At 37.2% G+C, this 13,704-nt stretch overlaps 1 protein-coding gene across 3 annotated transcripts in view; it reads right to left on the reverse strand.

Moving 5' to 3' along the window:
- The window catches only part of CEP63 (centrosomal protein 63), a 57,161-nt gene that overhangs the window by 25,292 nt on the left and 18,165 nt on the right, over positions 1-13,704 (reverse strand). For all 3 annotated transcript variants that reach the window (XM_021678767.1, XM_044915548.1, XM_044915555.1), the window contains exons 4-6: positions 12,941-13,036; positions 11,979-12,101; positions 7,724-7,837 (exon numbers count right to left, since the gene is read on the reverse strand). In XM_021678767.1, the coding sequence (XP_021534442.1) occupies positions 7,724-7,837; positions 11,979-12,101; positions 12,941-13,036 (333 nt within the window). The remainder of the gene's footprint in view (positions 1-7,723; positions 7,838-11,978; positions 12,102-12,940; positions 13,037-13,704) is intronic.

The raw sequence follows: 13,704 nt of genomic DNA on the forward strand, positions 1-13,704 counted from the left end.
AGAATTTATAAAAAAATGGAAATGTCTGCAAGTAGATGAAAAAATGACACAACCTAATTCATAATTAAAGAAATGTACATGAAAACAAATAATTATAACCACATTTTTCACCTTTCAGATCAACAAAGACAAGCTTAAAAGTAGGGGAAATTAAAAAAAATAATAGTGCCCAATACTGGCAAAGTGTGAGGAAATGGACAATCCCAAATACTGCTGGTGAAAGTCTAGATCAACATAACTTTGGAGAGTACTTTGCAATATATATTAAAATCTTTAAGAATGTTCAACTACACTGGTACAGCAATTTCACTTCTAGGGCCACTTCCTAAGAATATAAATGGACACATACTCCTAGATGTTTATATAAAGACATTCACCCAATCACTGTTTGCAAGAGTAAAAAAGTAAAAAATTAAATGTTCTATAATAAGGGATTCAATACGTAAATTATGGTACATTTAATGGTAGACTGGACTTCTATGCAATCATTATGACTACACATTGGTTGACTTGTCATATTTAAAAAGGAAAATCTTAATCATGAAACCCAAATAAAATATTGTATTATATAGTGCTTAGTGCATCTAAATAATAAGAAAATATTAAATGGCATAAAGAGAGAAATTGACAGTAATATATTTAATAGTAGGGGACTTTAACACCCTATTTACATCAATGAATAGATCATCCAGACAGAAAATCAATAAGGAAACACTGGCCTTAAATGACACATTAGACCAGATGGATTTAACAGATATAAACAAAACATGTCATCCAAAAACTGCAAAATACACACTCTTCTCAAGTGCACATGGAACATTCTCCAGGACAGATCACATGTTAGGCCACAAAACAAACCACAATAAATTCAGCAAGACTGAAATCATATCAAGCATCTTTTCTGACCACAACAATATGAAAAGAGAAATTGATTACAAGAAGAAAACTGGAAAAAACACAAACACATGGAAACTAAACAACATGTTACAAACAACTAAGAGGTCAACAAAAAAAATCAAAAAGGAAAAAAATACCTTGAGACAAATGAAAATGGAAACACAATGCAGCAAAAGTAGGTCTAAGAGGGAAGCTCATAAAGATAGAGGCCTACATCAAGAAACAAGAAAAATCTCAAATGAACAATCTAACTTTACACATAAAGGAAATAGGAAAAGAAGAACAAAGCCTAAAGTTAGTAGAAGGAAGAAATAATAAATAAATAAATAAATAAATAAATAAATAAATAAATAAATAAATAAATAAAGGAAATAAATGAAACAGAGACTTAAAAATAGAAAAAAAATTAAAAAATGAAACTAAAAACTGGTCCTTTGAAAAGATAGAGAAAACTGATAAATCTCTAGCCAGATAGATAAGAAAAAAAAGAGAGAAGAAACAAATAAATAAGAGAAGTTACAACTGACACCACACAAATACAAAGGATCATAAAAGGCTACCACAAATAATTATATGCCAACAAACTGGAAAACCTTTAATGGATAAATTCCTAGAAACACACAACTTTCCAAGATTAAATCACACAGAAATAGAAAATCTGAATCAACTAATAACAAGTAATGAAACTGAATCAGTAATTTTAAAACTCCCAAAATATAGAAGTCCAGAACCAGACAGCTTTACAGGTGAATTCTATAAAACATTTAAAGAAGAGTTAGTACTGGGGCGCCTGGGTGGCTCAGTCAGTTAAGCATCTGACTTTGGCTCAGGTCGTGATCCCGGGGTCCTGGGATCGAGCCCCAAGTCAGGCTCTGCACATAGCAGGGGTCTGCTTGTCCCTCTCCATCTCCCTCTGCCCTTCCCCCCCACTCATGCTCTCTCTCAAATAAATAAAATCTTTAAAAAGGGGGAGGGGGGCGCCTGGGTGGCTCACTTGGTTAAGCATCTGCCTTCAGCTCAGGTCACGATCCCAGAGTCCTGGCAGATCAAGCCCCGCGTCGGGCTTCCTGCTCAGTGGAGACTGCTTCTCCCTCTCCCACTCCCCCTGCTTGTGCTCCCTCTCTCACTATGTCTCTCCCTGTCAAACAAATAAATAAAATCTTAAAAAAAAAAAAAAAAGGTACCTATCCTTCTCAAATTATTCTAAAATACTGAAGAGTAAGGAAAGCTTCCAAACTCATGAGGCCAGCATTACCCTAATATCAAAACCAAAGACACCACAAAAAAGAAAATTATAAACTAATATCCCTGATGAACACAGCTGTGAAAAATCCTCAAAAGAATATTAGCAAACTGAATTCAACAATACATTAAAAGGATCATGATCAAGTAGGATTTATTCCAGGAATATAAGAATGGTTCAACATCTGCAAATCAACGTGATACACCACAAAATGAAAGATAAAAATCATATGATCACCTCCATACTTGCAGAAAAAGCATCTGACAATTCATCATCCATTATGATAAAAACTCTTAACAAACTGGATATAGAGGGAATATACTTCAACATAATAAATGACAAATCCACACCTAACTTCACACTCAACAAGCTGATAGCTTTTCCTCAAGATCAAGATCAAGAATAAGAGAAGGATGCCCACACTCACCACTTTTCTTCAACAAAGTATTGGAAGTCCTGGCCACAGCAATTAGGCAAGAAAAAGAAATAAAAGGGTATCAATATTGGAAAGGAAAAAGTAAAACCATCAAAATTTGCAGATGGCATACCATATAGAAAGCCCTAAGACTACAGAAAAAACTGTTAGAACTAATAAATGAATTCAGTAAAGCAGCAGCATACAAAATTAACATACTAACATATTAGTGTATTTCTGTACACTAATAATGAGCTATCAGAAAATTGCAATAACAAAATGATTGCAATTACATTTGCATCAAAAAGAAAAAAACACCTAGGAATAAATTTAACCAAGGAGGTGAAAGATTTGTCCACTGAAAACCATAAGACATTGACGAAAGAAATTGAAAACAACACAAATAAATAAGATATTCCATGCTTATGAACTGGTTAGCTCACTCAGTTAAGCATCTGCCTTCAGCTCAGGTCATGATCCCATCAGAGGGGATCATGGGAAGATTAATTAGAAGAATTAATAGTTAAAATGCCTATACTACCCAAAGCAATCTACAAATTCAGTGCAATCCCCATCAAAATATCAGTGGCATTTTCCATAGAACTATAACAAAGAATCCTAATGTTTGAATGGAACTACAAAAGATCCCAAGTTGCCAAAGCAATACTGAGAAAGAACAAAGCTGGAGGTATTGTGCCTCCTAATTTCAAACTATACCACAAAGCTATAGTAATTAACACAGTGTGGTACTGGTATGAAAACAGACATATATTAATGGACTAGAATAAAGACCAGAAATAAGCCCACACTTATATCGTCAATTAATCTATAACAAAGAGACAGAATAAACAATGGGGAAAAAGAGTCTCTTCAATAAATGATGGGAAAACTAGCTACATGCAAAAGAGTATTAGGTTACTACCTTACACTATATACAAAATTCAAAATGGATTAACTACTTGAACATAAGAACTGAAACCACGAGACTCCTAGAAGAAAACACAGGCAGTAAGCTCTTTGACATCAGTCATAGCAGTATTTTTTTGGACCAGTATCCTGTGGCAAGGGCAACAAAAGTTAAAATAAACAAACGGAATTACATGAAACTGAAAAGGTTTTGCATGATAAAAGAAACTGTAAACAAAACAAAAAGGCAATCTACTGAATGGGAAAAGATTCCTCCAAGTCATACATCTGATAAGGGGTTAAAATCCCAAACATATAAAGAACATACACAAATTAATATCAAAAAAACTAAACCTGATTTAAAAATGGGTAGAAGACATGAACAGACATTTTTCCAAAGACATACAGATGGCCAACAGACACATGAAAAGATGCTCAGCATTACTCATCATCAGGGAGATGCAAATCAGAACCACAATGACATATCACCTCACGCCAGTCAAAATGGCCAGTATCAAAAAGACAAAATAGCGAAAGTATTGGTGAGGATGTGGAGAAAAGGGAGATCTTATACAATGTTAATGGGATTGTAAATTGGTGCAGCCACCATAGAAAACAGTCTGGAGGCTCCTCAAAAAATTAAAAATAGAACTATCATATGATGCAGTAATCCCACTTCTGGGTATTTATCTGAAGAAAACAAAAATACCAACTCAAAGAGATACCCACACCCCTATGTTCACGGCCTCACTGCTTTAAATAGCCAAAATATAGAAACAACCCAAGTGTCCATTAATAGATAAATGGATAAAGAAGATGTGGGTATGGGTGCCAGTGTGTGTTTGTATTCGATTATAATGGAATATTACTCTGTCATAAAAAAAGAATGAAATCTTGCCACTTGTGACAACATGGATGGACCTAGAAGGCATTATACCTAGTGAAATAGGTCAGACAGAGAAAGACAGATACTGTATGATTTCACCTATATGTGGAATCTAGAAACCGAACATATTCCCCCCAACACACAACAGTGTTTTTCTAGTAAATGTACATGACTGCAATGTACACTGCATAGAAGCATAGAAAAAGTTGGAAGAAATTTACACCAAAACGTTAATCATGATAGATCTCTAAGCTATGGAATTATGGGTGATTTTATTTAATTCTTGTCTCATTGACATTTTCTCATTTTTCTAAAATGAACATGTATTCTGTAACTTTAATAGCTGATGAAAAGAACTTGAACAAACATAGGACTCAAAGATTGAGAAGTTATTGTGAAGTCCACTTGCAGATGTTAAAAAATATATAAGAAAAAAGTTGATATCAAGTTTTTAAAAACTGGGGGAAGTGTGGATGTTGATCTCCATTTATCTAATCTCCCAGATTTTCTCCCTTGACTGTTCAGTGGTGACTCACAGATCACCAAAATGTAACATGTCAACCTTGACTGGATTCCAATTTGAACATCCAACTGTACAAAGACATAATTTCAGACAACTGGGGAAGTCTGAACAGACTGAATATTAAATTATGTTAATAAATTATTTATTCTGTTATAATTTTTTGAAGTCCTTATCTGTTGGGAAACATGACAATTTCTGTGATTTGCTTTGTAATATTCCAGCCAAAGGTAAAAAGTGGGGAAGGATGAAACAAGACTGGCAAAATGAGTTTGTTCGGTACAGTCTTAGCTTTTCAAGTAGAACAAGTTCTAGAGCTCTGTTATGCAGCAACATGCACAGAGTTAACATTAATATACTCTTTAAAATGGTTAAGATGGTAAATTTTAATGTGTTTTCTACCACAATAAAAAAAAAAAAAGGCGTAGCAAAATGATGGTAACTATTAATGCTGGTAACAGCTATCCAGAAATTTATTAAAAAGTTGTTTTTTTTTAATGATGATCATACAGCACTGCCACATACTGAATCAGAGAAAGATTTAATTTTGTTTAGTTTGCTAAGGGGGAAAGAGAAATATAGTATCGGTAATATTTTTTGAGTTAAGCAGGGAAAACAAATGTTGGCTTTTTAAAGGCTTCTTATTCTGGCCTATTTCAATCATGGTAAACAAAAATCTCACTTTTACTAGCAATGAAGTTTAATTATGCAAAGCAATCACAACAGTAATTTGAAAAAAGGATTTGCATCAATAATAAGCACACTCCACAGATGAGTAATTGAGAACTAAAAAGTAGGACTTGATTTTCTTTTTTTTTCCAATCTGAAGGCTACAATTAGAGTATAACAATATCTTATAGCTATTTATGTTTGCACAGTGCTTTAGCATTCAGGTCAAAAAAAACCGTGGTCTAGACATCCAGGATTTTATTGGCCCACTCTGACTGCATAGCTTGCTGCAGCCTAGTAAATAATTTTTTTCCTTGAGGTCGCTGTGGGCCCCCCTGCCATCCTGAGTGGAGTCACTCACAGCAGAGCCATTCACGGTACTTTACTGGCCAGCTGATATTTCAGGAGAATGATTACAAGCCAAAACATTACTGAGAGTTAAAGCAGCAAATAATGCAGATTGTGTTTTTTTTTTAAATTTTTAAAGCTTCCCTTCAGCTCTTTCAACTTATCGAGTAATTCCCTCATTCTATAAAACTGAGATAACTACTAACCTTGACAGATTATCATGATATTAAACAGAAAACATAGAACCACATATTCTAGATAAATGCCATCTAGAAGAAGCACTGAGACTGTGTTAGCACACAACAGATGGTCACAAATATTTATTCCCCTCTATGTTCATTTCCTTTTATGTTCTTGGTTTTTAATTGAAAAAGCAAACATAGGGGCGCCTGGGTGGCTCAGTTGGTTAAAGCGACTGCCTTCGGCTCAGGTTATGATCCTGGAGTCCCTGGATGGAGTCCCGCATCGGGCTCCCTGCTCAGCGGGGAGTCTGCTTCTCCCTCTGACCCTCCCCCCTCTCATGTGCTCTCTCTCAAATAAATAAAATAAAATCTTAAAAAAAAAAAAAAAGCAAACATAGTATGTTCTAAGAAGAAATATCCCTAAATTAGATATTTTTTGGTTCTGCTTAAGTCACTAGTTCTTCATTTAAAAAAAGATTTTTTTTAAATTTTATCATGTTATGTCACCATACAATACATCATTAGTTTTTGATGTAGTGATCCACAATTCATTGTTTCCGTATAACACCCAGTGCTCCATACAGTACGTGCCCTCCTTAATACCCATCACTGGGCTAACCCATCACCGCACCACCCACCCCTCTAAAACCCTCAGATTGTTTCTCAGAGTCCATAGTCTCTCATGGTTCATCTCTCACTCAGATTTCCGCCCCCCCTTCATCTTTCCCATCCTTCTCCAAATGTCTTCCATGCTATTCCTTATGTTCCACAAATAAGTGAAATCATATGATAATTGACTTTCTCTGCTTGACTTATTTCACTTAAGCATAATCTCCTCCAGTCCCATGTTGATGTAAAAGTTGGGTATTCATCCTAATAAGGTAGTATCTCAATGTGGTTTTGATTTGAATTTCCCCGATGGCTAATGATGATGAACATTTTTTCATGTGTCTATTAGCCATTTGTATGTCTTCTTCGGAGAAGTGTCTGTTCATGTCTTCTGCCCGTTTTTTGAACTGATTATTTGTTTTTTGGGTGTTGAGTTTGAGAAGTTCTTTATAAATCTTGGATACCAGCTCTTTATCAGTAGTGTCATTTGCAAGTATCTTCTCCCATTCTTTAACTAGAGTTCTAAAAAGTGTTTCTGTTACCACAGAGATATTGCTTTTAGTCAGTACACTTATCAATGCAATGTGAATCTCTTGGTACCTGTAGGCCAACAGGCAGCCAGGCTGAAGCTCCCTGGCTGAGGCATCTCGGCCAAGGTACCCCAGTTACTAGAAATGGAGCAAGACACAGAAGTGGAGCCAAGGCAAAAGCCAGAAACAGCCAGACTAGTAAGCCAGAGACCCAAAGAAATGGAAAGGGAGACAGAGAAAAAACCAAAGTAGAAAGAGAGAGAAAGGGAGGGACAGAAGGGCAGAAAAAGGGAAGACCAAGATCAAGAGAGTGACATGAGTGTGAGGGTGGAGTGAGCAAGACAGAGAGGGCAAGAGAGAGCACGAGAGAGGAGCGAGCAAGCAAAAGAGTGCATGGCACGAAGACATGCGTGGACACGACTGTGGACATGAGTGAGCAAACGGGGACTACAGTAAGCTAGTGCCAATGCCATCAAGACTTCTCCGCCTCTCATTATTTTAAAATGGCTTAAACCAACCTGAATTATCTCTGATTGTTCAGCCAAAGCCTTCCTCTGTGCCTCCAGAGAAGACACCTGTTGCTGATAAATCAAGCGTTGCTTCTCCCAGTCCAGTGATTTCTGACGAAATTCCTGAAGAGGCAATTAAGGTACTTAACTTGTAAGTGCTTCCCCCTTGCAGTCCCTGCTTCCCAGATTCACTTTTAATTTTTTCCCCTCCTCCCTGGGTACACACACACCTTTCTCCCCAGCAGGAGCCCCATTACTCACTTAGCTGATAGAATTGTAGAGCAATACTAAATTCCTGACATACTGTGCCTCTGGATATCTGTCTTCCTAAATTTAACACACTAATGGTGAAGAGTATGAAACACAGATGCTAAATCCTAGGTTCGTGATGATTTTCATAGATTTGCTGCCACCTAAAGGTTGTTATCATTGTTAGTGATTTTTCAGAAAACTGATCTTAAGAGAACTAAAATCTCAAAATATGATTATGGGGAGATCCCACTACCCAAATTCTTGATATCCAAACCCAGAAATTGAACAGATCAAATAAATTTTCAGATGAGTCCCTGGGTAGCCCAATTCTTACTTCTAGTATCTGAAATTCAGGAACAAAATAAATTCAGATAATGTAATACCCTTTGATATCCAAATTTTTACTATCTCAACAGAAGAACTGCAAAGACTTGAATTACAAGGGGATATCTGTACTAAATTCTAACAGATATTTCTAACCCAACGCCAAACAGTCAAATTTAATGATGGATCACTTCCAGTTGATAAGAAAATGAGCCCAATATTTATGAAAATGGGGCAAATCAAAGGGATTTCTATCGCTGTCCTCCAGGATCCTCAACTCCAGCAGTCTCAAACTAGTTTGGGATAATCACTGTTAACCAGCTTTCTGAAAGTCACTCACTCATTCATTCTCCAAAAATGCCAGGAACTGTTCTAAGTGGTGAGGCTACAATAGTTAACAAAACAAAAAGTCAAGCCCAACTCAACTGGCAATAGGCAACATATTCATTGTATAATACATTAGATGATCATACCTGTTTTGCAGAAAATGGAGCACAGAGTGCTCAGAGATGGGGGTTGCAATTTTAAAAAGGGATGGCATTTAAGTAAACTCCCAGGGAAATGGGGATGAAGTTACACTATTCTGGGAAGGGAAAGGCAAGTACAAAGGCTTGAAGTGGAAGCATTCTGGTACATTTAAGGGTAAGCAAGAAGGCTGGTGTGGCTCAAATGGAGTAAAGGGAAAAGCAGGTAAAGAAAGGTCAGTTAACAAGGAGTGAGACTATGTAGGTCATCAGGATAACTTTGGCTTTTAAGAGAAGGTACTGGAAGGTTTTTGTAAAGGAGAGGACATGCTTTGACTTACAACAGAATCATTCTGGCTGCTGTGTGGAAAAAAGAGAAGTCGAGGGTCACGCTAAGGCTTTCAGCTTGAAAAGTTGAGGAATGGGGTTGCCATTAAACAGGAATGGTATTGGGAGATGGGGAAGAGGAAACCAGGAAGTTTATTTTGGACGTGTCAAGTTTGACACGGGTTTAGACATTAAGGTGGAGCTGTGAAACAGCTGAAACAGGCAGTTGGAAATTATTCTGTAGTAAAAAGGACAAATCAAGACTGGATATATATATATGTGGGAATTATCAACATATATACAGTGCTAAAAACTATGAGACTGAACGATATCACTAAGGGAGTGAGCACAGATACAAAAAAGAAGAGGTCCAATGATACAACACCTAGGGTATTCCAATGTTAAAAGGTTGGGGAGCAAAAGAGATTGAGAAGGAGTAGCTAACAAGGTAGGAGAAAGCCCAGGAAAGCGTGGTTGTTCTCGAAGTCAAATCAAGAAAGTGTTTTAAGGTGGAACTCACTGGTGACCTACATGTAAATAGCTTCCAGAGAGTGACGGGGCAAAATCTTTACTGAGTGGATGCAAGAAAATGGACAAAAAGGAACTGGAGACAGGTACAGATGCCTAAAGCAGTTTAGTTATAAAATGAAGGAAAAAAATGGGGCAGCATCCAGAGGAAGAGAGAGGTCAAGAGAGGATATTTAAGAGGGGAGAAATCTGGGTGGAAAACATCCAGTAGGGAGGAAGGGAGGAAGCAGAAAAGAGAATGGCTGGAGCCATGTCTTAGGTAGGGGCTGGGGAGAGTATGGACAGTGCCACCAGCAGGAAGGCAGAGTATATGGACACAGATGCAAATAGTTGGGCAGACCCAGTGTTGGAAGTCTGTGAAAATTCTCTTCTTATTGCTTCCATTTTCTCAATGAAATGGAAAGCAAGATCATCACCCAATGGCGAGAATGTGGGGAAAAGTGTTGAAAGTTTGAGAAAAGAGAAAGTATAAAACAGACATTATGGCAAATAGCAAAGTGAGGGGAAATGTAGTATGATTCTAGAAAGCATGAGAAACTCTTTGAGGTTAGTGACCATGAATTTAAAATGAGGCCAATCAGCATGATTATGTTTTTCTCCAGCCATGTTCTGTTAAACATGGCAAGTAGAGAGCGGGCAGAAAGCTGGATTTAACTAGAGTTATGGTTTTGCCAAGCAAATATGATGAAGGAAGAAAGGGACACAAGAGTTGAAGGGGAATGTAAGGAATGTAACCATGGTATTTAAGCTGTGTAAGGACTGATTCGTGAGGACATGAGGTAGCTATCCAGCAGTGAAAAGGTGTCAGAATTCAATCACTTGGGGATGGGGTCAAGTGATTATTGACAGTCAAGAGATAAGTGAGACTAAAGGGAATGAGCTGAAAAGAGAAGGACGGTAGTTACAGAATGAGATGATTAAAAATGTGATTCCAGGAAGGTTGTAAGTTTGGTAATGATGACACCCAAGGAATGGCAGTGGGAATGGGTAGATGAGACAAGGAGGAGATCAAGATGTCCGTGGAGGACACCTAGGAATTCAAAGAGCAGGGTATTATAAGCATCATCCCTGTGGATACTGAAATCCTCACGAATTATGACAAGTGTAACACTGGAGAGAGTGCCAATGCCCTGGGAGCTGAAACCTCTGGGCCAGGAAGTAACTCGGGGATCAGAAGATGGCTACTTTGGTTGTATGTATACTGGTTGGGGGGTACAGGCTGATGACATGAAAATCAAAGATGAGGTTCTGAGGTAGAAATAAAAGAGAATGATAATGAGCGGCAAGAGGAAGATGAGGGGTTTGGGAGAAAAAAGCGCAGATGTCACAGAAGATGGCTGGAGAGAAAGCGGTAGCATAGCCCTCAGAGTCTAAGCTCTTCAGATGGATCAAAACAATAAGATGTAAAAGAACATTAAATACAGAAACTACAATGCTAAGTTGTAATAATGGCATTTTTGTGGGTGAAAGGTCGCCCTGACAAATTGTAAGCAATCATAGAGAGATGTTGAACGGTGTTTCTCAAATTGCAATCAGCCAGGGGAGGTGGATAAAATGCATATTCCTAGGTCCCATGTCATACTACTGGAGCAGAATCTCTGACAGCCTAAACAGGACCTCAGGGAGTCTTAGGTACACTGGAGAACCAATGGCATGGACAGAGGAGGGGAGGGGCAGATGCAAGGGAAAAGAGTTACAGCCCTGCACTGTTGCTTCATCCACCTTGGGCAGTGTTAACTCGCCGCCTCTGGTAAGTCATGTGGGAATCAACATACACAATAACCACAGAGTTATTCAGCCTTAATAAAAACAAAGTCAGCAAAGAGGGGGGTAAATGGCTTACTACATCTAAATGGGAACTGAGGATAAACAACCTGATATGCACAGTACTCTGTACAGAAAGCCATGTACTTTCAACATTTACTAAGCCCCAACTCTGTTAGGTGATAAATAAGACAAGGACACTGCCCATGGAGGTCTGCTAGGAACTGGTGGTCAATATTTCTCAATACTGGCATTCTGGGTACAATAATTCTTCCTGTGTGGAATGGTCCTGGGCATGTTTAGTGTCCCTAGTTCCCATCCCCTCAACACCAGTTTCACTCCCAGTCATTTGAACAACCAAAGCAATGTCTCCATACATTTCCAGATGCCCTCAAAGGGTGGTACTGCCCTACTGAGAACTACTGAGAACGAGTAACCCCATCAACCCCAGGAGACCAGGTGATGACAGGATGTACCTCTGAAATAGCTCCAGGGCAGTCCTGGAGATGGCAGAAAACTGGTTTCAGAACTAGTACTATTAGAAACAGCACCTTCCTACAGTGAGGTTGACAACCACTATGAAGAAATTATTACTATGAACATACCTCTATTTTTCCAGTTAACCTCTCAATTTCAGACCGATCTTCCCTGTGATTTTTGGCATTTCCTCTGAAGTCCCTTATATGCTTTCTCTGTAGTTTTTCATAGCTTCTCTTCAGTCTGCCTAACTGTAGACACAGTTATTTCTAGACTTAAAATTTAAGAATTTGTAAACAGTGGTGGTGGAACAAATTGGTATCATGAAAGCAAGAGCAGTGCTAAACAGTACTATCGAAAATAGACTGAGCATGTTAGATTTGCAAATTAAAACAATTCAAACCTGCATATAAAAAATAAACACTAGAAGAGAAAGATACTGCATCGAAGAAAAAAATTGAGGGAAAGATACTCTTTAAACAAAACTTTATTATTACAGTGGCCTTGCACTTAAGGATCCCATAAACTAACCCATGATAAAAGCAGCAAATAAAAACTCCTTTCCTCTGTGGTTCTTGAGCCATTCTCCTGTGGAACACTGATATTCAATAAGCAGGAGAGGAGTTTTTTGGAATAAAGTAAAAAAAAAAAAAAAAAGCAGTTTTTTTCCCCAATCTGAAGAATAATATTGAGTGGCTAGAATTCTTACTTTTCTTATCTATCCCAAAATGCTTCTGAATATATTGGATTCTCCATTATTTAAAATCTAGTAACTGATTTAACTCAAAATTAAGACATTTAATATAGGTTCCTGGTATCAATATTTCATAGTATTATACAAAAACAGCTTATTTCTTTCAGGTACTCAACTGAGAAACACATTTTAGAATCCCTGTTTGGATAGTACCAAACGTATAATTCGACAAGTCTCTTTTGCCTGAATTTAAAGAACAGAGAAATAGATTTCTACCCCTGTATCTCCCATGGATTATATACTTCCCACTTTATCAAGTAGAAACGGGCACATTAACAAGATTCTAATGCTTAAAGAGACAGAATTATACAACACATAATAGAATTAAAATCTCACTTCTTCATGTAGTTTCTTTAACTCCTGCTTATAGTCCATGGCCATCTCTTGTTTGACTTTTTCATGTTCGTCTACCTGTTGATGCAACATTACAACCTAGAAGCAAAAAGGTGGTAGTATTTTTCATTATTGGCATTGAAACAATATCCCTGAAACATAAAAATAGGAAATAATCTTCGTGCTTTTCCATAAAAACAAGTTCTCAACTATATATTGTAATACCCCACTTCTTAGGAAGTCAAACATCTAATTATTTAATAACCTTTCTAAAATTTCTAGGTTTAGATGAAAACTTGCTCTGTTGGATTTATTCTCCCCAACATTTTTTATTAAAAAAAACTCATAAAAAAATTAAGATATACAACATTATAACAACCTTGGAAACTAAGATACTGAACAAAAAATCAGTGAAGCTTCAAGAAAAAAATTATATAAATTAAAGTACAGAATAGTAATGTCAGATGGAAAGACAGCAAGAGACTTGAAACTGCTTAACCATTTACCTCACTTCAGAGAAATCAGTTCCACCAACCAGAGTAAGGACATTATCCTAACCCATTTTTCAATGGTTTGATACCAGCCACAGCTGGTTCATGACCAGCCCTCACCTCCATCAATATCCATTAGTCTTTCTCTACGTCTCTCCATAACTGGTTAGAATTTCATCTATTAATAAGTGAGGAGGGAGAGGGAGAATGGGGAACACTAGGTAATAATCACAATACAGAATGGCAATTTCTTTTTTTTTTTTTTTTTTTTTTTTT

The sequence above is a fragment of the Neomonachus schauinslandi genome, chromosome 1 (genome assembly GCF_002201575.2).
Source record: "Neomonachus schauinslandi chromosome 1, ASM220157v2, whole genome shotgun sequence".
NCBI lineage: Eukaryota > Metazoa > Chordata > Mammalia > Carnivora > Phocidae > Neomonachus > Neomonachus schauinslandi.